A 26781-nucleotide genomic window follows, 5' to 3' on the forward strand; every position below is an offset into this window, starting at 1 on the left:
CTGCAGGTAATCGGTGATCTGCACCTGCTGACAAGCCCAGGGCTCCAGGGACCCTGTGGCCTGAGGGATGGACCCTGGAGCGTCCAGGCTGCACATCCTGACGGACTGTCCTTGGGCCAGACCGACTTCCTCTGAAGGACTTCAACGGAGGTCTGGGAGGGACGAGCCGCCCTTCCCCCAACCTCATGGCCCACCTTCTCATCAGACACCTTGCAGCCTCCCTGGGAAGCCCCTGGAGCGAGGCCAAGGGGGAGCCGGACGGCTTAGAGCTGGAACTGGAACTGGGCACCGGATTCGGGCAGCGCTGAGCTGCGTGTGTGGCGTTGAGCCCACCTGGCAGAAAGGCTGCCCCAGCTCTGACCAGAGGGTCTGCCTCGGTGGCCGGGCCTGGTGGTCCCTCCCCCAGGGTGGAGCTGTCACAGCCCAGCCTGAGGACAGCTGGACACTGGGGCAGACAGGCTCCCGCTCTCCCCGTCCCCCCAGTATCTGACAGTGTTGCCCCCCCAGAGACTGCAGCCCCCCACCCCGTCTCCCTGGAGGAGGAGGACCGTATAATCGTAAATGCAGACCTAACATCCTAACAGCATCCTGTCACTTTCCTGAGCATCACAAGCTCTTTCTCATTGGTCCTCACAGAGCCCTGGGTGGGCGGGTGGGCAGAGTGCAGCACTGCCCCCGGTGGAGGGGCCCGGCTGGCCCATCCCAGACCCAGGCCCCTCGCTGTGGCCGCAGAGCTGCCCTCACACCTTCTGGGAACCAGGGACTGCCCGCCATTCTCCCGGTTCTGGGAGGAGTGCCAGGCTAGCTTTGGGAGCGCTGCACATGTAAGAGGGTCCTTTCTGACTTGGCTTCTTGACTACGAAAGTGTCACTTCCTTTTTTAGGTGCTAAAGGCAGACAGGAAGTTTGGGAAGTAATTTCAACCAAGTCTGTTGCTTTGCCTCTACCCGGGCTGAGCTTTATTGAGATTCTCCCAGCCTGCGGGCCGGCGATTGTCAGGGACGCCTCGGGCCCAGGCAGGTGTGCACGATGGTTACAGCCTGGTGCAGACCTGCCCCCGTGACCCACCATCTGTCAACCCCGAAGCCCAGACCCCGCCTGGAGCAGATGCCCACATGGCACCCACTCGCCCCGTGGACAGGGCCACTCTCCCCAAGAAGGACGGCACCAAATCCACTGCCAGGGCCAGGACGCCAGCCAGCAGTCCCCTCCACAAAGTCCTTCCAGGAACGTCTTGCTAAAGTCAAAGTCACTAAGTCTGATTCTGTGTCATGACTCTTCCCAATGAAAAACAATGCAGGATCATGCCTTCTTCAGTACATGGCAGGTCCCCCTCTGGCTGTGGGGTCTCCCTCTGAGTATGAGGTTTCCCTCTGGCTGTGGGATGCCCCACCCCGAACTGTGGGCCTCTCATCTACAGCCAGGAGCCTTTCCCAGACCTGGGACCTTGTAGTTAACAGCTTTTTTCAGTGCCCTTTGTCACAATACGTTACCACTACTTTTTTTAAAAAAATATATTTTTTATTTTTGGCGGTGTTGGGTCTTCGTTGCTGTGCGTGGGCTTTCTCTAGTTGCGGCCAGCGGAGGTCACTCTTGGTTGTGGTGCGCGGGCTTCTCATCGCGGCGGCCTCTCTTATTGCGGAGCACGGGCTCTAGGCGGGCGGGCCTCAGTAGTTGTGACACGCGGGCTCAGTAGTTGTGGCTCGTGGGCTCCAGAACGCAGGCTCAGTAGTTGTGGCGCACGGGCTTACTTGCTCTACGGCATGTGGGATCCTCCCAGACCAGGGCCCGAACATGCATCCCCTGCATTGGCAGGCGGACTCTCAACCACTGCGCCACCAGGGAAGCCCTGTTACCACTACTTTCTGCTTGATGCTTTATTTTATTATAGAGGGTGAGGGAGTCCCAGGTTTATCCCATCATTAAGTAATGGTTTATAAATAATCCCTCCCAAGTTGGGGAGATTTTGCGGTCCTCCAAAGCACAAAGTGCAGGTTCTCCCGTCAACATCCCCTGACCCTGGCCAGCTCTCCCCCCTTCCCCCCTTCACCTACCCGTTCCCACCTGGCCCCCCAAAAAGGACACACTAAATCCACACACTGACGTGAACACTTTTCCTTCCCAAAGGGGTCTGCTTAGACACCCAGGAAGTGAGTTTCTTTTTCAGATTTGGAGGTTTCATTGGAAGATGATCAGAGAACCCAATCACTTAACAAAAGTAGAAGGTTCCAAGGTTACGATCGCAGGCGTGGGTATAAACGGAAGATGTCTCAGGTGCTACACGCTTCTGTGCACACAGCCCCAACGTGTCCAGCGGTTGGGGGCAGAGGTGGAAAGTCCCCGGCGACTCAGGTGCGAGGCTCCCGGGCGGGCTGAGACGTCAGGGACCCGTGCCTTCCTATGCTCTGGCTGCAGCCGCCCCCCGTCTTGTGTGTCACGCTGCCTGACCGAGTCCCCACAGGAGCGGCCCTCAAGCTGTTGCTGAGGCCGGGGGTCCCTCCCGGAGAGGACACCACTTTCAGGGCAGGAATTGCTGCGTCTTCCAGGTCCGGACACAGCAGACCCGAGCGTGCTCTGCGCGGCGGGGTCTGCTCTCTGGGATGCTGGCGTGCTGTCCTCTCCTCCCGTGCTGTGCTTCGCTCACAATTAAGTGAAAACTTGGTCAGAATCCAGGCTCTGCAATTCATACCTCACCCCTGTTTTTTAGGCAGTGGTTTTTTTTTTGTTTTTGTTTTTTAAAGTAACTTTTTCCCTTAAAAAACTAAAGAGTGGCTCCGAAGCCTCTTGATTTTGGAGTCTGCAGTGGAATCCCGATGGTGACATTTCTGTCTGGGTCCGGGTAGAGGCTGGCCTCCACAGGCACCGGGCCTTGTAGGGCAGGGGGTCTGCAGTGACCCTGGCCCTGGCCGAGGTGGGAGAGGCGGGAGCCACTGAGGACACAGTGCCTGGCATTTGGGGTTAAAGAGGATTTGCTGGACCGAGGTCCTCCCGAGCCTGAGCCCCGTCACTCTCACAGTCCCTCGTCAGCCGCCTTGGCCACGGCTGCATCTTCCCTGTCACTCCTCCAGGGTCAGCCACTTAGAATGACCCCCCGCCCTGCCTGTCCTCACCCTCAGCTTCCTCCAGCCTCAGCCTGGTCCCTGCGGCCTCCTGAGATCAAAGACTCCGTTTCCCAGCATCCTTTGCAGCGGGGCCACGTCCGAGTGCACGTCCTGGGGGGCTGCCCACCCACCTGAAGGGCCCCGACCCAGCGGGCCGGGGGCACAGGTCCCAAGGAAGGCCCAGAAAAAGGTGCGGGCCTGCCCCTCCCTAGGCTGTGCCAGCCTCCTTAGCCACCCTTGTGGGCTTGGTGCCGACTGCAGGAGACTGGCCAGGAGTGGGGATCACGGTGAGGACGACCTGGGGTGCCAGGGCCAGTGCCCGTGCAAAGGGAATCGTGGTCCCCGCTGTGATGCCCCACGAGGACGCTCCTGCAGGGGCAGGGGCAGGACCCGGCCCGCTCGGGGGCGAGGGCTGGGGTTCGCCCGCCGGGCCCAGCTTGTGGTGGGTACCCCTTGCAGTGGAGGCATGAAGAGGGCCGTAACCATGCGCGGCTGTCACACGGGGCAAAGGCGCAGCGGCCGCTGGGCCAAGCCTTCGGGTCTGGACCTCAGCCCGGCTGCAGGCCGGTGCCCAGGTCCCCACCCTCCCTCTCGCCCCCCCTGCCCTCCGTCTCTGCCGTTTCCTAAACCTCCTCGTGTCCCTTCCCCATCTCTCCATCTTTCTCTCTCCTCCTCTTGGGAGCTGTAGTGAGTCACACAGGGTCCCCCAAACTCACGTCCCGGAACCTCACTTGGAAACAGGGTCTCTGCCGATGTCACTAGTGAAGATGGGGTCACCCTGGGTCGGGTGGCCCTCAATGCAGTGACTGGCGTCCTTGTAAGGGAAGCAGAGCGCCAGAGACTGAGGGCTGTGGGCTGCACCAGGGGCCACCTGCAGCCACCAGAAGCTGGACGGGACACGGAAAGGTCAGGGAAGCAGCCCTGCCGACAACTTCATCTTGGACTCTGGCCCTCCAGACGGAGAGGGAGTGGGGTTCTGTTGTTTAAGCCGCCCGGCCCCTCCCAGGAGCACACAGCCTCACAGCCTGGGCGAGTCCCGCCGCCACCCCCCATGGCAGGCAGACCCCACACAGAGGCCCTACCTGTCGGGGTCCCTGGGTCAGGGCCCAGCAGCCCTCCCAGGCTGCATTTTAGCCAAATCACAGTGTCCTTTTCTGGGTTCAGGTGAGGGGGACCGGCCCTGGATCTGCTGAGAGCCCACGGGGCAGTGCATTTGGGACATTTTGAATCACAGGGGCACAGCTGTGTTCTCTGAGAAACTCTCCTTCCTCTAGGCCAGCAGTTTCCTGAGTCCCCCCCTCCAGCTGCCTCTCAGAGCACAGCCCGTGCCTTTGTGGGGGACTACCCCTACCCCCTGCCTGGTCCTGGCCCAGGAAACCCCACTCTGGTGTGACAGGTGCCCCCCCCCCTTCCTGGTCGGCCCCCTCCCAGCAGCCTCGGGCACCTGCGACCTTGGGGTCAGGAGGCCCACGGAGCAGGGATGAGTGATGAATCACTCTCTGGTTGGGGCGGGGGGGAGGGCCGGGCTCAGGCCACAGGACAGTGTAAGGGGGTAGAGAAGGGCCAGGAAGGTGAGGAGGGAGGGCAGCGGGGGAGGGGAGGAGGATCCTGGTCCGTTCCTGGCCTGCACACTCCTTGGTCACTGCCCCAAGACCCAGATCGGGGTCTTTGGAGCCTTGGATCCTGGTGTGGCCCTGCGTCTGGCCCTGACACAGGCTGGCTGACCAGGGGCCTGTGCAGCTCCTGGGCCTTGCAGCTTGTCAATGTCAGTCTTGCGGGGCCCATCCCCCCCCAGGAAATGTGCACTGTACCCTCCCAACAGGGGTGTGCCAGAAGCCCCCTCCCCAAAGCTCAGGGTGGGCCGCACCTCTGGTCACTGGGACAAGCCCCTGAATTCCTGACACTGAAGACTCCAGCCTCTTGCTTCTCCCTGATGACGGCAGGACCAACACGGATTCAAGGAAACCGTGCCACGTTTACTAGTAACTACAGAGGCTCTCCCCATGGGACTCGGGAGTCTGGAAGGGGCACCGGGAAGCTGGGGATCCAGGGGGCGCGGCTGTGTCAGGGCTGGAGAACGGACACGTCGGGGCAGGCAGGATGGCTGTGGGCCAGGAAGGCCACGAAGGCCACCCTAGGGGGGCAAGACTGACCCCTTCAGCCCCAGATGATCTTTGGGCTGCGGGGCGGGGCGTCCGTCACCAAGGACAGAATCACCCCAGATCACGTAAGCTGCCTTCTCGTTGGAAGCGTCCTCTTTCTGAAAAGTCTGGCCTGGAGGGAGATGAACACAGGATGTGCCTGCCAGGCCCCAGTACTGCCCGGAGACGCCTGCGGGCCCCGCCGCTGACCAGCGGCCAGCGTCACAGCACTGGGGCTGTGCAGGGCAGTGGCAGAGCAGGGGGGCCTTCTCCTGAGGTTCTCCAAAGCCTCGGCTGCCCTCCCCAGGGTGAGGGCTGCGGTCACGGGGAGGGTCCGAGCTGCAGGCGGAACCTGGCTCCAGCCTTCTCACCTTGCGGGAGGGTGAGGCGCTCTGGTCCCGCGGCTGCTACTTCCCTTCCGTCCCCTGCCCTCCAGACGAGCCCCCACCTGCCGGCCTGGCTCCGCCTCCCTGATGGGTGTTCCCTGCGCAGCTACTGTGAGCAGGGCGCTGGGGGCAGGGGCCATGGAGCCCCAGAGACCAGGACTCCGGTTGCTGGGACGGCCAGGTGGCCTCTGCCCCCATGGCAGTGCCAGCACCTCGGACTCTTGCGCCCAGCCGGCTCCTGACCTGGAACGTTCTCCGGGCCTGGCCCTGAACCATGAGTCACCTCTCCTGTGCCCCGTGCGACGGGGACCGGGACAGCGGATCGCTGCCCTGCCCTCCCCGGGAAGGTGACACGGGATCCTCACCCTCGGGTCACTGACCTCTGGGTCCCTGTCCGTGGTGGGACGTTGAGCAGCGTCCCCCCTCACCACCCGTCAGAAGCCAGTAGGGACCCCCAAGAGTGACAACCAAAATGCCTCCACACTGACCAATGTCCCCTGGGGGATGGGGCCACCCGGGCGAGGACGGACGGGGCAGGCGCAGGGTCCCCGACGGCAGTCAGGACGGGCTGAGTGGACCGAGCCCGCACGCACACTGACCAAAGCTGCCAGACGCAGGCACGCCGACTGCTTGTATTCTCCAAAACCAGGCTTCCAGAAACGTCAAAACGTGGCGCTCGCACGCTGTCCACGACACAGCGTGAGGAACAAGCAGCGGCCCCCAGGGGGGACAGGCCAAGGGTGACCCGTGCGAGCTGGGCAGAGTGCACCGTGGCCCCAGAGGCCGGAGGGAGCGGCGAGGGTCCGCTGGGGCCCAGCGGGGAGATGATGACTCAGGGTCCGTAGCCTGGAGGGCGTGGCCTCAACCGCCCGGGAGCCCGGGGTCCAGGCAGAGCCCACAAGCGCGACGGGGGAGGGCCCCGGGCGGCCGCGTCACGGGGCCGGAGCGGGAGGCCGGCCTAGCCGCTTCCCCAAGAAGGAAACCCCTTCTGATAGGAAAGCTGGAAGCACACTCGGTCTGCCTGCGGCTGCCCCGTCCTGCCGGGCTGAGACCCCCGCCCCGACCATCTCCAGGGGCCTCTCAGGGTCGGGCAGGACGGCGGAGAGGCCCCGAGGTGCACCCGTCCTGGTGTCACATCACAGTCACTGGGGACAGGCCTGCGACCGCCTGACGCACCCCACCTGCTGCACTCAAGGGCCCCTCGGGCTTCTTGATCGTGGTGCCACGAGTCACCTTCTGTCATTCTTTGAGGAAACACACTTGTCTTCTAATGCTTTCATGCTAAAGTCCGTGTGGATCCCTCATGACACCTATTTAAAAGCCACGTGAGGGCTCTTTGGTACAGAAACAGACAAAAACACATGCACAGTTTCCTGGGACACTGTTGGCTCAGGCTCCGTGCTGAGCCGGCCTCATTAAGTTTGCTGCGAGTCTGGGTCTGGGGAGCACAGGCCTCACGTGCCCGTTGGTGCTGATGACCCCAGGGGCAACAGACCCGTTTCCTGGGGTCATGCCCACCGGGGTTACCTGGCAGCCACCTTTGCAGAACCTTCTGGAAACAGTGAACTGCTAGACGCAATCCAGGAATCAACGTGGAAACCGCCTGGGCAGGGTCAGGGCGTCGGGCTGCCGCCTCCGTGGACTTGGCCACTGCCCCACTCCAGTCACCCAGGGGGCCCGGCGGGCTCCGAGGAACCCGGCCCGTGAGGTGAAGTCTCCGTCGCGACTGTGCAGGTCCCCAGGGGAGGCCCGCGAGGGGCCCTGGGTGACGGTGCGGGCCTGGCAGGGGCTGCCCAGCAAGATTCGAGGGAATTGCTGCTGCGTTTGAAGAAAGGCTGCCATGCGGCCGGAAGGCCGCCCACCGTCCACTCATGGCCCCAGTTTGAACGACTGTGACGGTCACCTGTCCGTGCTGGTGTCTGCTGGAGACGTGTGTCCCAGCCCTGCCTGCCTGTTCCCTGCAGCGGAGCCTGAGCCCCGGGCCACCATGCCCAGCTGCACCGCCCAGCACAGACCTTCTCCCAAAATTCCACTGTGTTTTTTCGTTGTTTTTTTTTTTCATTGTGCTTTTGAGGAGGGAAACCTAGCTTTTGACCAAAACAAATGAGGTCGGGTTTTCCTCCCAGGGAGCATTCTGGAGGGACATGAATTCCAGGGGTTTTTCCGGTGCCAACTGCTCAGTGCTTCAGGACACGTGTGCACAGACGCCGGGTCCTCGGGGTGGAGACTGACCGGCAGAGCCGGCGCGTGGCCCCTGCACCTGGAGCGAACACGGCCTGGCACAGGTCATCCCGGGAAGAGAGCGGCCTCAGAAGCCCGTCCGGTCCAGGCTGCTGAGAAGCGCTGCAGGTTCTCGGGGGCTGGCGGCGGGAAGGAGCCGTCACAGCCCTTTTCTTGTTCTGTGTTTGGCAGCGAAGGTGGGGAGCCCACCTACTTGGGGGCACGTGTATCCCCGAGGAGTTGCCCACCTATTGAAAGGGCCGCTGGGATCAGGGCAGTGCCCGCCACGTGCTCCCTGGGGTCAGCGTGGTCCTTCCAGGGGGCGCCCGCGTGTCCCCACAAGGCCAGGTGGCCCACTGTGCGTGCAGCCCCAATACGGGCGCAGATGGTGTCCTCTGCCCAGCCTGCCCGGGTCAATTCTCAAGCTGCCGTCCTACGTCCCCACTGGTGGCACGTCCTGGGGGAGCTCTCGTCACACGTGCTCTTGGAAGGAAAGAGGGGAGAGGGCCGTGCGCAGAGTCAGCTCATTCTCACTCCGGAAGCAGACACTCATCCTCTCAGGAACCAGGACGGTGAAAATAGGGTTGAAAACGCCTGCAGACGGGCGCCCCGTCGGACTCTCAGGTCAGCAGGCCCGGATTCTTTGGCAAGCTGTGTCCCACATCGTCTGAAAGTGGCCTCGGGAGGGAATCTGCTGCGGCACCAGGCAGCCGCGTGCCCCGGAATCACCTGGGTGAACAGGTGGGCGGGCACTGCCGTGTGCATCGTGCTCACCTCGGGCCCACCCTCCCCTGACGACCCTTCTCACAGGTGGAGAAACGGGGCTCAGAGCTATGGTCGTTGGCCTCAGGCATGGAGCCCGCCGGCCTGACCACAAAGGCCCTGGCAGCCCGAGGCACCTGCCAGTGGGAAACTGAAACCGAAGGCCCTGCGTGTGGCTACTTTCCCAAACTGGGGCGGGAATCACTCTGACCTTTGCTCTGGGACTGAGAGGTGCCTGCACAAAGGGTCTGGACTCAATGGAGAGTCCCCGCCCCCGAGGGGTGGGGCTGAGACGGAGGGAGAACAGGAGGACGAGCCGGGCAGCTGGGGAGGGGCAGCGGGCTGTGGTCCCAGGCTCTCTGCTAACATGTATGTGTAGCTGTACGTTTGGAAAATCCCATGGCACAGTGTCAGCAAGAGAACGGGCTTACACGCCAAGGAAGGCCAGGGGGACAGGCCTTCGCTTGGGGTTTCACTGTCTCTGAAACTGGAAACGCCTATTTCCTGGTCATCGAGTAGCACCCGTGCGGAAAGGCGGGCACAGAGAGAGTGGAGTGCCCAGCTCGCCCGAGCCTGTGGACCTGCAGTTCCTCCACGGGTCTCCTTCCCTCCTGGCAAACTGACCCGTGAGCTCCAGCTCCGGCCTCGCAGCTTGGGCGCCTGTTGGGACAAATCAGAAACACTCAGGACGGGCCGTGAGGGGGCCTCTCTGAAGACCCCAGGGGCCCCGACGCAGCAGCGCCCCACTCCACGGCTCCTCCAGCTTCCTGCTTGGGTGAGGGGCTCCTCAGGCCGCCCTGATTTCCAGGACGAGACGTCGTAAGAGGTCAGGGTGGGAAGCACTTCAAGATGCTCAAGGGCCTTCAGCGGCCTGGCTGGGTTGGCAGTGGGGCCGTGGGCAGTATTTCTGGGCAGACGGCATTGGCAACCAAGTGGAAGCTCCAGGCGGCCTGTAGAAACCCTTCCCGTCAGGCAGAGCTCCCACTGTGCACGGGCTCTGCAATCCAGCCGCACCCCCTTCCCCCCCGCCCCCAGGAGTCCAGGAGGAGCCCGACCTAGTTAATAAGACCTTTGGGGATGCCCGCTGACCTCCACCACCAGGCCGACCTGGGGAGACTGTGCTGGCCCCCCCGAGGGGTTCCCCCGAGGCCCCAGCCCTCAGGCCCTCTTGTGACACCTGGGTGGTCCCAAGGTCCACATTCTAGGCTCTTCTGCTCCCCACTGTGAGTTCTGCTTCTTCGTTTTACACGGTCAAAACCCAGACTTTCTGGATCTGTCTTCGAGCTTGGCCAGAACTGAACAGACGGCCTTGAGGGACTGAAGGCAACTCGGCTTCCACAGACACACCACGTCCACATTAGGAGTCCGCCGTCCCCCCCTGACCCAGAGACTGGACTTCCCTTCTGGGGCGCAGCTGTGTCAGGATCTCGGAGGCAGAGATCACACCCAGGAGCGCTGGGGTTGCTATCCTCACGCGCGTGAGCACTATTAAACCGCGCTTCCGTGAGAGCAACACCACGCAGAGCTTGTAAACATCCTGGCAAAGGCCAACCCTCACCCCAACAAAATAAATGTGCAGTGTCTGCAGCGCGGGCTTCTCCGATACCTGCGTAGCTTCTGTAGGGACATCTGCTCCTGCACAGCCAGCCCGTGGCCACGGCCATGGCCACGGCCACGACCAGCACGGCAAGGACACTGAGAATGGGCCGGTTCACCGCATCTTGGGTGTCATCCACTGGGTCCTCTGTAATGCTGTCCTTGGTTCCCGTGAACGTTTCTGCAGGAAAGGAAAGTAACCCAGGACTTGTAGGGTCAGGAGGAAAAGGGGGTTTCTTCATCCTGAAGGAGAGAGCGCTAAGGGAAGTATTGATCCACCAAACTTTCCCACAGGTATTCTGTGATTTTTAAGCTATAAAGCTGACGGAGAGAAGGGTTTCCTCTTTCAGGTGAGCCTTCATCTCTTCCTGGGATGTCACTCCCCTTCACCCTACCTGTGTGACCTGTAATCCCAGCCCTTCCTAAAGGTCCACACCTGGGAATGGGCATGGTGGGAAGTACAGTCTTCCTGGCTTTTAAAACTAAACTTAATTTAATTCTTTCTAGCTTAATTGCTGGCTTTAAAAAAAAAGATGGTGAAATTCACATAACATAAAATTAACCATTTTGAAACGAACAGTTCAGTGGCATTTAGTACATTCACAAGGTCATGCAGCCAAAACCATTATCTAACTCCAGAACTTTCCACCACCACAAAAGGAAACCCCCTACCCATCAGCAGTCACGTCCCATCCTCTCTCCCAGCCCCTGGCAAACTCTAATCTAATTTCTGTCTGTTTGGATTTAGCTATACGGGACATTTCGTACAAATGGAATCATACGCTACGTGGCCTTTTGTGTCTGGCTTCTCTCACTGAGCACCAACTGCAAGGTTCATCCACGTTGCAGTGTGGTCAGTGCCTCAGTCCTTTCCGTGGCTGAGGGACGCTCCCCTGTGTGGATGGACACAGCCCTTCGTCCATCCGTGGACACTTGGGTTGATCCCACCTTTTGGTTATTGTGAATAAGCTGCTGTGAACATTCACGTACAAGTATTTGTTTGATTCTCGTTTCCAGCGCTCTGGGGCGCATACCTAGGGGTGGAATTGCTGGGTCACATGCTAACTTTTAAGGAACAAGCAGACTGTTCTTCACGGCGGCTGCACCATTTCCCATCCCGCTGGCAGTGCACGAGGGGGCCAATCCTCCTGTGCCAGTGTCCAACCATTGTGCCCCTTGAGAGTGGTTCTCATGGGCAGACAAGCAATAACCTCCCCGGGCAGCTTGTTACAAGTGTCCCGTGTTTGCCGAAACCCGGAGAAGCCATGAGCCAGACGGTGGCTAGGCCTCCCACGCACCTTAGAACCATCTGGAAGCTTTTCAACATGTCCTGTTGCCTGCACAGCCCAGAGGTGCTGATTCAGAGGGTCTGGGCACAGGGTGGGGTGATGGGGGTTGACAGGCTTCCCAGTTGTCCCCCAGAGCAGCTGGGCCGAGACTACGGCCCCAGGAGGCCCTCCCGTTCCCCTTCCCCTGCGCCCGGCTGACCGGCTGGGACGCAGAGGCCAGCGGAGGCCTTTGGTGTAGCCAGAAAACCGTGACCGCTGAGTCCCAGGGCTGCGCCTGCATTCCAGGAAGGCGAGTGCCCGGGCACGGGGGCTCCCAGCAGCTGGGCGGCTTCTTGGCAGCAGGCAGGCCCCCGACACCCCCATCCTCCAGCTCTCCTGCCCCTCCTTCCCTGGCGTCTCAACACTGGTGACAGGGACACACAGGCTGAGAGAGCCTGTGGCTTCTACGAAGGAGTCACCCGCCTGCGCCCTTCCACAGGGGGCCTGGGACGGCAGCCAGGCCCAGCCGGACCCCCTGGTGGAGGAGGGTTCTGGCGTCCCAGGGGGCACACGTCCAAAGAGCTGGGGCGGTGGCTGTGCAGGAGGGGCTTCAATCCTGACGCTGCCGCCGCCTCGGCCTGCAGCTTCTGAAATGTTACATGACCTTTCGGAGCCTCACTCCCTCATCTGTGAAATGGGTCACCAAAACTGAACCCCCCCCACAGGGGGGGGTTTAAGCGCCCCGAGCACCTGGCCGGCCCCTGCCCTCCATCGCACGGTGATGCCTGTCACCTCCTCTTCCTGTCACCACCTCTGAAGCCGCTGCCGAGTCACCTCAGAGGGGCTTCGTCTCCCACCTGAGAAGATCCCCCAAGTCACCCCTGGCCCCCAGCCTTGGGTTGGGGTCCGTGTGCAGACCCCGGGACCTTACCTGTCTGGCCGCTGGTCAGGTTCTGGTGAAGCAGCACATTCTCGATGCAGCAGCCCACGTCGACGGTGCTCCGCCCGATGCGCAGGACGCTGACCACGTTGTACAGGCCCCGCGCGTTTAGGGACACGGTGCTGTTCTGCAGGGTGGTGTCCAGCAGGCTGTTGTCCGTCTTGTTGATCCAGTACACGTTGGGCCGCGGGTAGCCATTCGTGGACGTGCACGTGAAGATGAACTCCTCGTCCTGGGATGGGCCGCTGACCACTGGCATGCTGTAGTTTGCTGCAGGGGAGGGAAATGGGCTGAGGGGTGCCAGGTTCTGAAGGTCAGAGAGGCGGGGGGACACAGTGCCAAGGGCCAGGGTAGCGGGGAGGCAGCCGTCGTGCCCCGGACCCCGGAGCAGGGCCGGGACCAAGGCTGTGGTCTGGGCAGCAGCGCGGGCCCTGCTCTACCAGAGTCACGCCCCACCCCCCCAGCCCACCAATAGGGGCGCTATGAGCCGGGCGGGCAACGACCAGCACCCACGTCCCACCCCAAGGGGGTTGGCCTCCTTTGAGTCTAGTGACACAGTCAGCTGGCAATTCACCCGTCTCTCCACTGAACGGTGCCCCGAGCAACTTGGTGGAGGGGCTTTAATTTTCTTCCTAAACTCTGATCTCATTTAGTGCCTTATATCACTCCCTCCTAATTTCATTAAAACATCTAGTTTGGGTTGAATTGCAGAGTTTCAAGGCAAGGACAGCAAGCTTAGGAGCTCTTGTGAGAAAGCAGGCACCTTCCAGGCTACTGGAAAACTTTCTTAGGAGCTGAACGATATTTCCACCACCTAAGCTGCGCACATGGTTTAAACAGAAGCCCGCTAGAAGAATCTGGGTTTCCTTTAAGGGAAGACACGGGTGAATGAGCCACAGAGAACAGGTCTTACTGACACTTCTTCCGGGACGTAAGGCTGGGATGGAATCAGCTTGGCAGCTCCTCCGTCTTACCTGCCACGTTTAGCGTGACCGTGACTTCCAAAATCTTTTCTAATTCTAAGGATTTCCGAAACACCAGGCAGTTGAACTTCTGCTCGTCCTGGGGGGTGACATTGTGCAGGTGCAGAGAGAAGTTGCCCTGCTTCATGCCGTCCAGGGACAGCCGGGCCCGGCCTTTGTAGTGGTTGTCACCGTGGCCGGCAGAGCTGTTTCCCGAGAGGTAGTAAGTCACCACGGAGTTGGTGTTCCGTTTGCCCGGCACGCTGATTTGCCAGTAAACATAAAGGTCATTTAAATCGAAGCTGTTTCCTTTAGGGTAAATGCAGCTGAGCCAGACATCACTGCCCACCATCGCTCTGACTTCTTCTTCTTGAATCTCTGCAAGCATCCAAAAAGAACAGAATTCATCTTCCGCACTTGACTCGTAACTTTGAAGTCACCCTATTGAGTGGCGGGGGGAGCTTCTGGGTTGCAAGACTCAAACCCCAATTCTGACTCATTTCAGTAGGGAAGGAATGTATTAATAATAAGATGCACAGGGCTTCCCTGGTGGCGCAGTGGTTGAGAATCTGCCTGCCAATGCAGGGGACACGGGTTCGAGCCCTGGTCTGGGAAGATCCCACATGCCGCGGAGCAACTAGGCCCGTGAGCCACAACTACTGAGCCTGCGCGTCTGGAGCCTGTGCTCTGCAACAGGAGAGGCCGCGACAGCGAGAGGCCCGCGCACCGCGATGAGGAGTGGCCCCCGCTTGCCGCAATTAGAGAAAGCCCTCGCACAGAAACGAAGACCCAACACAGCCAAAAATAAATAAATAAATAAATTAATTAATTAATTTTAAAAAAAAAAGATGCACATAGGAAAGCAACAATAGTTTAAAAATTGGGACACTGGCGGTAAGCTGCTCTGATGTATCGCCAGGGCTGGTTTCCTGTCTCATGTCGGGGGCCAGCCAGGACTGCTCTGTTTTTGCTACTTCTTGGGAGTTTACAATGAATTCAAAATAAAAAGGTTTTTTAAAAAAAATTCAGACATTTGAAAAGAAAACATCAGCTTCTCAACAATATCATTATAGTAGTGTTTGCAACTCCATCAGAGAAGGCAAGGTTTTGTGGTCTGTTACAACCACTCAAATGCCAGCAGGGAAAGTGGCCGTGTGCCCTGACCCATAGCCCTGTGGGCTGAAAGGCCAGGCAAGGCCTCAGTCTCCGCTGTGGTACCATAGCCCCATTCTGTGCTCTTCTGGAAGCTGGTGGCTTTGGGGAGCAAAGCAGTCATGAGAAACAGGAAGCCCAGCTCCCAGCTCCTCTGGAAAGCGGAGGTTCTGAAACACTTGGGGGGAACTGCACTCTGCCTGCCCCAAACACAACACAAAACGAGAACCACGGGGTCTGGCCGAGCGCTCCCCTTGGTGGCTCTCAATGCCACACATTACCCTGGGCTTGGGGGCCCCTGGAAAAGCAAGCAGGGCTGTGGGGAGGACCCCACTGGCACCTGCACCCCGCGGTCCTCACTGCTCAGCACTGAAGGGCTTGGAAGTCTCCAGCAAGAGCACCGTCTGCACTTACCAGCTCGCAGGCCACAGAGCAGCAGCAGGAGAAGTCCAGGACTGGGAAAAAACAACCAGAAAGGCAGGTGAGCCCCGCTTCTCCCGAATGCGGTCAGGAGCCGACTACACCCACCATCCCAGCGGGAATACACCCACAGCCAGCCCATCAGCCCAGGTTCCCGGGCAGCCAGGAATTCAGGGAGAGGAGACAGCACCACCCCTCCCCTGCCCAGCAGGCAAGCCCCAAGGGGCTGGCAGCCCCTGCAAGGGACCAGCTCCCAAGCTAATAAAACGCCCCTCAAAGCAATTATGAGAGTGTGATAAAGGGTATCGAGGGGAATCACCAGCCCCCTGGTGGCCTGGCTTTGCAGGGATGGAGTCAAGAAATTGTATAAAATCGGAAAAAAAACCACTTTCGGGGTATTTGAAGTTTGAGAGACAGAGAAGATGTAAGATGCCCCCACCCCCACCCTGCCAGGGTCGGGTGAGCTCCAGGACAACCTTCTGAAGGAACGTGATCAATCTGAAACCAGATCTGGCGGCTCCAGCGGAGCTGGTGGACAGCTCAGGCCTGGGGGCCGGCAGATCCCTCTCATGACTCCCAGGGTCCTGGCACCTTCAGCCTGGGAGCCTCTGCGCCGTGCACGCCTCAGCGGTGGCCCCTGCCTCACCTGTCACCACTCTGCCCCTGCCCCAGCCCACTCCTCGTTGGGTCAGATAGGAGAAAGCACAGACGGGGCCCCCTGCTCAGGGGTGTGGGTGGCAGGTGGCTGTGACATTGCAGTATTTTTATTTCCCGTTCTTGAGGGAATAGTCTTTACCTGTATTTCCAACTGGGGAGACTGGGGGGTGGGGCCCTGGGGTGGGTGGGCTTCTGGGCTGTGCGTGTGGGACACCTGGGGATGGGGTGCCTCACCAGCTCGTCAAGGGAAGCACAGGCTGCCGACGCTAAGACTGCCCTGAAGGGGGCATTTTGGCAAAAAGCTGTTGCCTCCCCCTCAGCTGGAGAGAGACCAGGAGTGACCAGCTGGCCGGCACCTTCCCCAGTTTGCCTTTGCTGATGCAGGAGGGGGAAAACCCAGGCGTGCGGGGGGCATGTCACCAGTCGGTGGGCACCAGACGGCATAAGAGCGACCTCGGCGCAGCAGAGTCACACCCTTCTTTCCTCTGGGCCACCGCCGGGGGCGGGGAGGGGAGGGGGGGAAGTGAGAGTGGGTCGCTACGTCTTCTCTCCCAGCTTTCCTCTTTCCCTCCCTCGGCAGGGACCCCGCCCCGAGCACACCCGTGCACTGCCACCTTCCCGCGCCGCCGGGCGGACAACGCCGGCAGGTAACCGCGCCTCCCGCGGCCCCGCGCGGTGCCGCCCCCGCTCCCGGAGCCCGAGGCCTCCGCTGTGCCGCCGGGCTCGGTTCCCCGCGCCCAGAGGGCGCGTCCGCGCACACGCTCACCTCCTCGGCCGCATGGTGGGGGCGGAGACCCCGGGCCACGGGGGAACTCGGACGGCGGGAGCTCTCGGAGCGCTAGAGACCTCGGACAGAGGGAGACCTCGGGCCGCGGAAGCCGTCGGGCCGCGGGACAGCTCCGAGCACGAGCACGAGCGACCTCGGGCCGCGGGAGCCCTCGGAGCGGCCAGCACTCGCCGCGCTCCCGCCGCGCCTCGGAGGCTCTGGGCGCTGAGCTGGTCGCCGGCTCAGCGCCCTCCCGATCCGGGCCCCGCCCCTGGTCCCACCCCCGGCCCGGTCCCTCCCACGGCCTTGGCCACGGGCCCCGCGCGAGGGAACGGAAGCTTGGATGCTGACTCCCGAAAGCTCAGCCCTTCCCAGGAGGGGGCGTAAGTCGGGGCCCCGCGGGTTGCAGGGTGGGGCTCCAAGTCCGCCGGGCCTTGAGCCTGGGCGCAGTAGGTGCCCCGGCAAGTTGGCGGCAGGGAAGGTCCGGTGGCGGAGGGCGGCCGAGGGCGCTGCGGGAGGGCTTGCCCAGCTGGAGGGGCGGTGGGAGGCTCAGTGCTGCCCCGGAGTCGCGCAGAACGTCCCCGGCTCCGCCTGCGCTCGCCCCCCGCCCCTGCGGCCTGAGAGCCAGCGGGGCGCGGCGCGCTGAGAGTCAGGCTCACGCCCTCCCTCCCGCTCTCGGGACGCCGTCAGGACCTCCAGCGCTGGGTGAAGTCAGAGCTCCACGACTGTTCAGGGACGAATGAATGAGTGGCAGGAAGGAGGGAAGGCAGGCAGGCGGGCTCCACCTTCCAGTTCAGCCCTAGTCTCCCCGCACCCAGCCGTGCTGCCGCGTCCTTTGTCAGTCCTGGGCCACCTGCCGCAGCATATTTGCCTATTAAAGGCTCTGAAAAGCCCCCCGCGTGGAAACCAGTTCGTCTTTGCTCCTCCAAGCGTGTGGGACTCGTCACTCTTTTTTTTTTTTTTTTTTATTCTCGTCTGGGAAAGGCGGCGTGGAGCCCCGGAGCTAGGGGCAAACGCCCTGTTTCCTTCCTTGCCCACCCCTCCCCGTCTACACGGCCTCCTCTCTGCAGGCCCAGCTGAGGCAGTGCTCCCCCGCCCTCCTCCCGCACCGGCCAGGTGCCTGCCGGCGAGGTGAGTGGGTGGAGCCGTGAGGCAAGAGGCCGCCCCCGAAGGGCCTGGGCTCCCAGGCTCCCCACCTCAGGTCTGGAGGCTCCCGTCGGGTGGAGCAGGTGCCAGGGGTGTGTCCTGCGGCCCAGGCTGGTGGGGGTGCTGAGGCCAGCCTTTGGGGAGCAGGAGAGGCAGGGTGTAAAGTGAGGGCAGAGCCCAGGGGGGCTCCCCTGGCCCCAGCCACCTGCATGCTGTCATTCTTTCAACAAAGATTTAGTGCCCACCTACCACACGCGGCCTATGTGAGTCCTAAAGAGAAAAGCTTAAGATAAGAGAATCTCTGCCTGGTGGAAATGAACATTTCTGTGGCGACAAGAGCAAACAAGACAAGGAAGCAGAAGAGCTGGGCTGGGAGACGCGGAAGCTGCTGCGGAGGAGGGTGGGGGCTGCAGGTGGCCGGGGGGGGGGGGGCCTGCGGTCCTAAAGCGCAGGGACTTCGCCCCTCCCAGGTCAGGCTGCAGGTTGGGGTGGGGGACTTAGAGAGGCCAAGCAGGATCTATCCTCCCTTTGGTGGGGGGGAGGAGAAGGGACAAGGGTCCCGGCCAGGGCTCCCGTTCAAGTGTCCAGTGAGGGCACAGACAGCCTGAACTTGGGTGGGGGGCATCAGGAAGGGGTTGAAAGATGGGGGCCAGGAGGAAAAGTAAGATCTGGCCAGGAGAACCGGGCGTGGGTATAAATCAGATCAGAGATGGGGTCTCAGGACGCTGCCCATCCCCAGAGCCGGAAAACCAATGCCGCGTCTAGAACAAACGCAGCGGGGACACTTGGTGATGAGGTGGTCACCGTATCAGGCCCAGCAGGGCTGGAGGGGGCGTGATATCGGTGGCCTTAGATCCCCTCCCCCGGGGTTGGCAGCAGCTGGCAGAGGAGGACCGCGTTTGGGGAGGGCCAACCCAGCATCACCCGCAGGTGGGGAGGAAGGGACAAGGGACCGGCTGGGTCCGACACCTCCCGCCTTCCTGGGTCCAGTCCCGCTCCCACCAAGATCCCCACCCTACCCGCAGTGCTGGGGAGCGGGAGGGGTGGACCCCACACGCAACCTCGGGTCCTGGGGGATGGAGAGTCCCCCTCGGTTAAAGCCTCCCTCACAGTGTCGGCTCACGTGGAGCGGGGAAGGAAAGGCGCCCAGTTGGCGTCCTGGGCTGCAGCCCTATCGTGCAGCGGGGGCACGGCCCCAGGGCAGCGGGGGAGGGAGCGCGGGGGGCTTCAGGGGGCGAACACCGCGGAGCGGCCGGCTGCTGTGGGGAAGGGGTCAGGCTTGGCTTCCTGGGAAGCCCTCCTCCCCGGACCCCAGAGGGCCAAGTGCTGCTGCCAGGCCCACCCAAGAGTGGGCACCCTGGGCCCAAGGAACGCGCTGTTTGTTGAGCAGGCAGGCAAGCGGTAGGGAGTGCAGCTGGGCTGGAAGGGGATATCCGAGCAGGACCGGGGCGGCGGCGGGGAGGGACACCCCGGGAGTGGGTAGAAGATCAGCCCCAGGAACCTCAGACTGGTAACCCCTCTGTGCCTGTGTTTCCCCGTTTGCGAAGTGGTGATAGTTATATAACGTCTTCCTCATAAAGCAGCTAAGTTGATACGTGGTGATTGTGAGTGAATACACATAAAGCATTCACACCAATACTGGCACGTGGCTTATAAACAGAGGATTTCAAGACGAATGAACACACAGAACAGCCCTCAGGAGGCTTCCTGCGGGTGAGGTTAGGTTTTCCTCTCTTGCGCTTCACCCGTGACTGTTTCTCAGGCAGCGGGGCGGGGGTGTGTGTTGTGGGGGGGCCGGAGAGAGAAGCCCACCCGGAAGGCTATCTAGGCTAACCTGGGAACCAAGCCGGAGTTGCTTCTGTGCTGAAGATTCAAGGCTCTGGGTGCAGACGCAGAAGCAAGACCCCATTACCTCAAACTCGGGGCTTAAAACAACAGAAATGCACCCTCTCAAGTTCTGGAGGCGGGATGCCTGAACCAGCGCTTCTCGGGGGGCTGGAGGTGAGGGTCCTTCCTGACTCTTCCGCCCCGGGTGCCCCAGGCGCCCGCTGGCTTGCAGCTGCGTCTCTGCCCCCATGGCAATGGCCTTCTCTATATGGGGTCAGGTCTCCTCGGCCACCCCTGGCGAGGGCCTTCGGGATCACACATAATCCAGCAGTCTCTCCATTTCCATCTCATCACAGCAACCAAGTCCTTTTTTGCCCTGTAAGGTGACATTCACAGGTTCTGGGATTTAGGACAGGAACATCTTTCTGGGGTCATTATTCAGATGACCACAGGGGGTCACAAGGGGCCTCTGTAGGTGGGATTAAATACTTAGAGGCAGAATCTCAAGGTATTTGAGAGAGAGCAGAAGATATAAAGCTGCTTTGAGAGGCTCTGGGCCCCGCCTGGGAGCACGCTGACATAGAGCTGACACTGGCAGATCGGGCCCCTTGGCACTGGCTGCCTTGGGTGGAAGCAGCTGTTCCCAGCCCTGTCCCATCAACTGCCGACACGAGTGCCCGTCTCTGTGGTCAGTTTGGTCCCAGAGCTTGGCCTCCCTGGAGGGTCTCATCTGTGCTCAGATGCTCCTGTCCCCACTGGCCCTCCGTGTTTTCTGGGGCTGCCATGACCTTGGTTTCATGACAGACCTTTAGCCCCTGGACGGGAGACCTGTGACATCAGAGCCCGGTATTGTCCTCCTGCTAGCCTGGAGAGAAGGTCTTCATGAAGATGAAGATGTTTCTATCGGCCAGGGCTCTCCGTGTGTGTGTGGGGGGTGTGTGTGTGTGAGAGAGGGAGAGAGAGAGAGAGAGAGAGAGAAATAGGAAGAGAGACAGTTTATTCAAGGAATTGGCTCATGTAATTATGGTGGCCTGATAAACCCACAACCTGCAGGGTGAGCTGGCCAGCTGGAGGCCCGGGAAGAGCTGTGCTCGGAGAGAGTTCCTTCTTGCTCAGGGAAGATTAGGCCTTTGATGGCGTGGGACTGTCTCAGTCTGATGCGGCCACTATGATGAAATTCCACACACTAGGCAGCTTGTAAACAACAGAAACGTCCTGCTCGCAGCTCTGGAGGCTGGAAGTGGCAGGTCAGGTACTGGCAGGGTCGGGTGAGGGCCCCTTTCACGGTCACACACTTCTCGTGTGTCCACACGTGGGCAGGGGGGAGGGAGCTCCCTGGGGCCTCTTTTGTAAGGGCACTAATCCCATTTTGGAGTCACCTCTCAAAAGCCCAACCTCCTAATGGGATCACCTTGAAGGTTAGGTTAGGTTAGGATCAACAGATGAGTTCAGACCACAGCACCCACCCGCACTGTGGAGGGTAACCTGCTTTACTCAAAGCCCACTGACTTAAGTATCAGTGTAATCCACAAAACCCTTCACGGAAACCTCCAGGATAATGTTTGAACAAATGTCTGGGCACCGTGGCCCAGCCAAGTCAACACATAAAATTAACCATCACAACTTCTATTCTATTTCAAGATACTTTTAAAACACCCTTCAGAAAGTCCAACTGTAACCCCACCTTTCTTCCACAAACCACTATCAGCACCAGCATTGGTCCCAAGCTTCCCCAGGTCACAGTGTAACGCCCAGGACAAGCAGAATCTATGTGCCTATCTGAGTCTGGGTCCCTTTGGGGAGTTTTCTGGTTAACCTGGAAAGGCCCCTTTGGGATTCATCACACGTGATTTGAAGCCGGCTCTGTGAATGCTCCAATGGTCCTGTCCTCACCAGAGCCCGGGGCAAACTGGGACCCCGCCTTGTGCAGGCAAGTCCCTCTGGGTTAAGGAGGACCAAAGGTCACATGCTTCACGAGTGGACCTGGCCTTGGCCTCCGTGCCCTCTGTTCAGCCTGTCCTACTTGGCTGACCGAGTGGGTATCTACACTTTGCAAAGGTTTGGGATGTTTCCTGTGGCTCTAATCAGGGTGGGTGATTTTAACCATCAAGGCACATGGCAGCCGTGACGGCATCGGCTACGTGTACAAATGGCACAGGTGCAGCGCGTGGTTATAGCAATGTGTCCTGCTCGTCTTTCTCACATACTTTCCTGTGTCCTACAGAATAAAATAAAGGCTGTGCTTATACACAAAAACACCAAAAAATGAACCACAACGATCATAATAAATATATTTTAACTTCCCAACTGGCACAAAGAAACATTTCCAGCAGCACAACGTGCACGATAATGTCAGGGTCTTGTCCAAAGTTAGACCCAAGGCTTCGCCCCCCCTCCCACCAAAGGTCATGGTGGGGTCAGGGCCCTGTATCTCCAGACCCAAAGGGATGATGGGTCTGTAGCAACTACGGGAAATCCAAAGTTAAGCAAATAAAATAATAATTTGAAAAGGAAAAAAGAGACAATGTAAGGAAAGTTGTCTTTGTTCTAGGAAAAGTCTTTTTTTTTTTTTTTTTTTTCACAGTATAATGACTCATTTATAAAGAGGAAGTGAGTTCTGTTGAAAAATACTTGAAATATTCTCTCAGGGGGAGAAAACAATTCTTCACCAGCATGGCTGGGCCCTGGGTGGGGGGCTTTGCTCTCTGCCTGTCCTGAGCCAGCAGGGATAATTCCTCCTGGGAATCCAGAGCTGAATGCCTGCTGTGAAGGAGAGTGGGGGCTTGGTACCCACCCAAGGGCTCCTGGGAGACCGTGGGCAGGGCGGGCACCTGGAAAGCTGGGGGGTGCCAGTCTCGCTAGATTACCCGAGGTCTCTGAGAGAAAGACCCCACCTGCCTTCTGTGAGTTTTTCACCCCATGGTGGGATGACAAGCATGTCCTAGGCAGTAGGGGACGATGGCTCCCACACCCCTCCCAGGGAGGGGCCTGTCACTCGAGACGGGTGCACAGAGGGTCCCCAAGGGCAGACCACCAGCCCAGCTCAGCAGGTCTCACTTTCAGGGTGGAGAGGCCACCACGGAGCAGAACCACAGAGAAGGGAGGGCGGGACTTGCGGGCAAGGCTGGTCAAGCGGTGTTCCATGGCCCTCCCGAGGGTTCTGCTGCAGCCGAGCTGAGCACGGCTGCCTGCGGGCCCCGGGCTGCCTGTGCCGGAGGGCCACGCAGCAGGGACCCCGCTCGTCATGTGATGCAACCCTGGGGACTCAAGTCTCGCAGATGTGGCGCCTGGCACCTCGCTGGACTTGGGGAACATTTCTCGGCTCAGTTTGGGGGGGGGGGTGGTGAAGGCCACGGACAAGGTGCCAGAAACACACAGCACCCCTCCTGGTGCCCTCCCTGCCCGCCTCCGTGGGGCAGCTCCACTGTCCAAGGGAGGCCGGTGCTGTCTGAAGGCAGCTGCCCATCATCCCAGCAAAACCGTCCCTACTTCCGGTGAGGGGGCTCTCCCTCACGACTGAGACAATGTGAGCCTGAAGGGAAGCACCTGCTGCGTTCCTGGGGCCCAGGCCCTGCCACCCACCTCCAGGGGAGAGAAGTGGGGAGACACCGTGGAGGAGGTGGGGTGACCCTCAGGTCTTCCGAAAAGATAATGTTTCGGAATCTGCTCCACCTGGCTCCCCACCTCCCCGCTACAGTCCTGGCTGGGGGCCTGGTGGGCGCCACAGCGTGAGCAGGGAGAAGGCTGGCACTGGGAGGTGGTGAAAAGAAGTTTCCAGGCGCTGTCAGGAGGAGGACCCATGGCTTACTGTCCTGGAAGATGCAGGCAACGTTGGTCCAACACAAGGGCAAAGGCCAGACGCATGGGGCTTGGGGGAGGAGACGGCCTTCTCCTCAAGGGCTCTGGGGGGCAGTGTGTGGCAGGGACAGTGGAGGAGGGCAGGGTCCCGGGAGCAGGAAGGCTGCCTGGAGCAGCGGGGCGGCCGGACCAGGGCTGTGGGTGTGCAGGGGTGGCGAGGGGACGTGCGTGAGAATCGCCAGTCCTGAGAATGTTCCAGGAGCACAGAAGGCCGTGTGTGCGTGTGTGCGCCTGTCTGTGCACGAACGCGTGTGTGTGCGTGTGCACTTTGTGTGTACTCGTGTGTGTGTGTGCACGCATGCGTGTGCGTGTATGTGTGTGTGTGAAAGCCCAAGGCAGGCCTGTTTGAGGGGCTGAAAGAAGCTCAGTGCGGCCCAAACGCACACAGTGGGGTGCCCGTGAGGATGTGGGCTTGTGTGAGTGTGTGCTCTGTGTGTGATGAGTGTGAGCCTGTGAGTGAGTGCGCGCTTGTGAGTGTGGGGCTGTGCGGGGCGAGGCAGGTGCCCGGAGCCTGGGGAGTGGGGACTGGGACCGGGGCACACGTGCCGCGTGGCTCCCATCCAGGGGTTCGTCCGGAGGTGAGACGCTCAGAAGGCACCAGTGCAGAAACAGGGAGAAGGTCCCCAAAGTGGAAAGGGGGCACCGCTGACCTTGAGCTTGTCCAGAATTTGTGGGGCGGCCCCTGACCTGGGCACAGAGGCTGCCCCGGGCACGGCTCTGTGTAGAAAACCCTCCGCTCTCTTGCACTCTCAGACTTGTTTCCCTAGTGAACCCGAAGCAGCCGGTGTCCCTCCAAGATTCCAGGGACCGCAAATGCACAGGAAATACCTCTTCACGGCGGGGATATTGGTCCACACGTGCACGGCATTCTGGATGGTGCTGCCATAGACGTCCTGGATGGTCACCGGGTCAGCCTGAGGGATAAAAACATCAGCTCTGAACTGGGGGGACCCACAGGCCTCAGCCACCGTGGGCACCACACCTGAGCCCAGAACAGCGTCCTGGGCCTCCCAGACCGATTATGTCTCCCAGTCGACATTGCTTACGTGTCACATCTTTTTTCTTATAAATCACCTTATAAGGAAAAAAGCCGAGATGTTATTTTAGACCTTTTAACTGGTAGATTATTTTCACTCCCACAGGTCACCTGGCCCAGGGACCCCCCCGCCTGCTCCACGGCAGAGGTGGATTCCCATGAAGGACAAAGAAGTCCTTGCTCTTTGAGCCAAGAGATACATCCTCTCAGGCAGATAAGAGGCTTTGTGGGCAGACAGCAGTGTTTCCTAAAGGGCCGATGCTTCACGATGCCCACAGGAGCCAAGGGAGTGCCTAGATCCTGGGGCCACAGTCTCCCTAGAAAGCACCAGAAGGTCACGGAAGGAGGGGCTGGGGGGGAGCCGTGGCAGGAGGGAGGTCATCCAGTCCCCGACACCCAACCAGGTGGCCCGAACTCTACCTCTCCAGACTCGGAGCGGTGGGGCGTGCAGAAAGGCCCACGTGGACCATTCCCAAGTCTGACCATCCCTGGACACATCAGTCTCCTCCCGTGTCCAGACACCTGGCCGGGAGGAGAGCTCACACCTGGATGTACCATCAGGCGCAGGGCAGAAAGAGACAGTCCTGTATTGGGCACGTCTAGCTATTGCCTGCCATCAGCAGGAATGTGGTTCCACAGCAAGGTGGGAGCAGTGACAGGACACGTGGGAAGGTCTCTTTTTTTTAATAAATTTGGACTTTAAATTTATTTATTTATTTATTTAGTTTTGGTTGTGTTGGGTCTTCGTTTCTATGCGAGGGCTTTCTCTAGTTGTGGCAAGCCGGGGCCACTCTTCATCGCGGTGCGCGGGCCTCTCACTGTCGCGGCCTCTCTTGTTGCGGAGCACAGGCTCCAGACGCGCAGGCTCAGTAGTTGTGGCTCATGGGCCTAGTTGCTCCGCGGCATGTGGGATCTTCCCAGACCAGGGCTCGAGCCCGTGTCCCCTGCATTGGCAGGCAGGTTCTCAACCACTGCGGCACCAGGGAAGCCTGGAAAGGTCTCTTTTTTGCCTACTTCTGATTTGGGACCAATTCCAATCTACCAAACGTGCTCACAAAACAATCAAGAGCCGGTATCCTTGCTGCCCTCCAAGTTTGCTGATGGCTGGCACCCAGGTTTGGAGACTGTGCGTTTTGTCTGGACTCATGATTACTATTCATAGATTTTTCAGTAAACAGGTCACCTTACAAGCCTCATCATGACTGCTGGTATGTGGTGACATGTCAGTTTTTAAAAATTCCAGGCTTCCTAAAAAGGAGAAATAACCACGGATGCGGAAGAAAGTAAGAGAATCGTGAGGCCACTTTGCTCAACCCTATGAAAATGATTTTTAGACTTTAATTAAACGGGTGATATTCCGGGAAAACATAACTTACCAAATTGATCTCAGAAAAGATTGAAAATCTTAACAGATTAGTTCCCACAGAAGAGTTGGTCCCGTTTTAAAACAATGGCAACAACGACCAATCCCGGCAACTGCACAGGAAAAGTCTGTCAAATTTTAAAATATTTTTATGAAGCGAACTTAACATTGACATCCCAACCCAATAAAACTAGCACAAAACAAGAAAACCTCACACACCCACCTCTCTCGTGCTCGTCAAAGCAAAAAATCCTACAGAAAATGCTGTTCACCAGATTTCAGCAATCCGTCAAAACAGCCATACACCACAACTAAGTGGGCATTTTCCAGGAATGCAAGGACGGATCACTATTAGGAAATCTATTAGTATATTATATCCTATTAATAGATCTAAAGAAGGAATTTAATTATCTCCTTAGACGTAAAAAAGAACATTTGACAGAATCCAACAATTATTCTTGATAAAATGGCTCAAAAAATAGAAATCAAGGGAGACTTCTGGAAATTTCCTTAACATAGTGAAATTTATCAACCTCGCCCTCAAAGCCAGCATCAGCTTAGTAGAGAAACACTGGAAACATTTACGTGAAAGTCAGGGACCAGGCAGGCATGTCCCATCACTACTGTGATTCAATGTGAGACAAGAGAACGTATCTGAGGTACAAAATTAGAAAGAAAAAACTATCACAACTGGCAGATAATCTGCTCAAATACCTAGAAAGTCTAACTGAATCAACTATAAACCACTATCATCCACAAAGTAATCCAAGAAGGCAGCAGAAGCTAAATTAATGTAGAGAGATCAATAGTTTCTTGAATCAAACCAGTAAGATACAAAACCAGTAAGATACAAAATGGAAAATCCCAACTGCAGAGGAGGGAAGAAGAACAGGACTTTTGGGAGCCACGGCGAGGGAGGGCAGAGAGCTGGGGACACCCCGTGGCCGGGTGAGGGAAACGGCAGCTCGGCCGCCGGTGGGTCTGCGCGGACACCCTCCCAGGACAGCGGCAGGCATCCCTGAAAACGGCAAATGGACCCCGCAATCTCACTTCCGGGATCCACCCCGCAGACGTCCCCACTCACGCCCCCTCCTCATAGCATTGTTTGTAAGAGCAAGAGATTGGAAACAGCCCAACTATCTGTTCCCGGGAACAGGTTAAAGGCATTTTTCACATCCATA

At 59.3% G+C, this 26781-nt stretch overlaps 2 protein-coding genes across 2 annotated transcripts in view; both read right to left on the reverse strand.

The window, feature by feature from the left end:
• Positions 1-9117: 9117 nt before the first annotated feature.
• ICOSLG (inducible T cell costimulator ligand) lies at positions 9118-16533 on the reverse strand. The gene is made up of 6 exons (XM_068545803.1): positions 16371-16533; positions 14942-14982; positions 13388-13753; positions 12405-12683; positions 10216-10386; positions 9118-9269 (listed from the first exon to the last, which is right to left on the reverse strand). The coding sequence occupies exons 1-6, from the start codon at positions 16382-16384 to the stop codon at positions 9118-9120; spliced, it is 1023 nt and encodes a 340-aa protein (XP_068401904.1). The 5' UTR covers positions 16385-16533.
• Positions 16534-21940: 5407 nt separating this feature from the next.
• Positions 21941-26781, reverse strand: part of DNMT3L (DNA methyltransferase 3 like) — a 33305-nt gene continuing 28464 nt past the window's right edge. The window contains exons 14-15 of the mRNA XM_068545708.1: positions 24030-24115; positions 21941-22106 (exon numbers count right to left, since the gene is read on the reverse strand). Coding sequence (XP_068401809.1) covers positions 21941-22106; positions 24030-24115 — 252 coding nt within the window. The remainder of the gene's footprint in view (positions 22107-24029; positions 24116-26781) is intronic.

This window comes from Eschrichtius robustus, chromosome 6, assembly GCF_028021215.1.
Source record: "Eschrichtius robustus isolate mEscRob2 chromosome 6, mEscRob2.pri, whole genome shotgun sequence".
Lineage (NCBI taxonomy): Eukaryota > Metazoa > Chordata > Mammalia > Artiodactyla > Eschrichtiidae > Eschrichtius > Eschrichtius robustus.

Coding starts and splice junctions, on each gene's coding strand:
- ICOSLG (XM_068545803.1), bottom strand. Junction 13,754..14,941: donor GCTCTGTGGCCTGCGAGCTG/GTAAGTGCAGAC, acceptor GGATGCTTGCAG/AGATTCAAGAAGAAGAAGTC. Junction 12,684..13,387: donor GGTCACGCTAAACGTGGCAG/GTAAGACGGAGG, acceptor CCTCCCCTGCAG/CAAACTACAGCATGCCAGTG.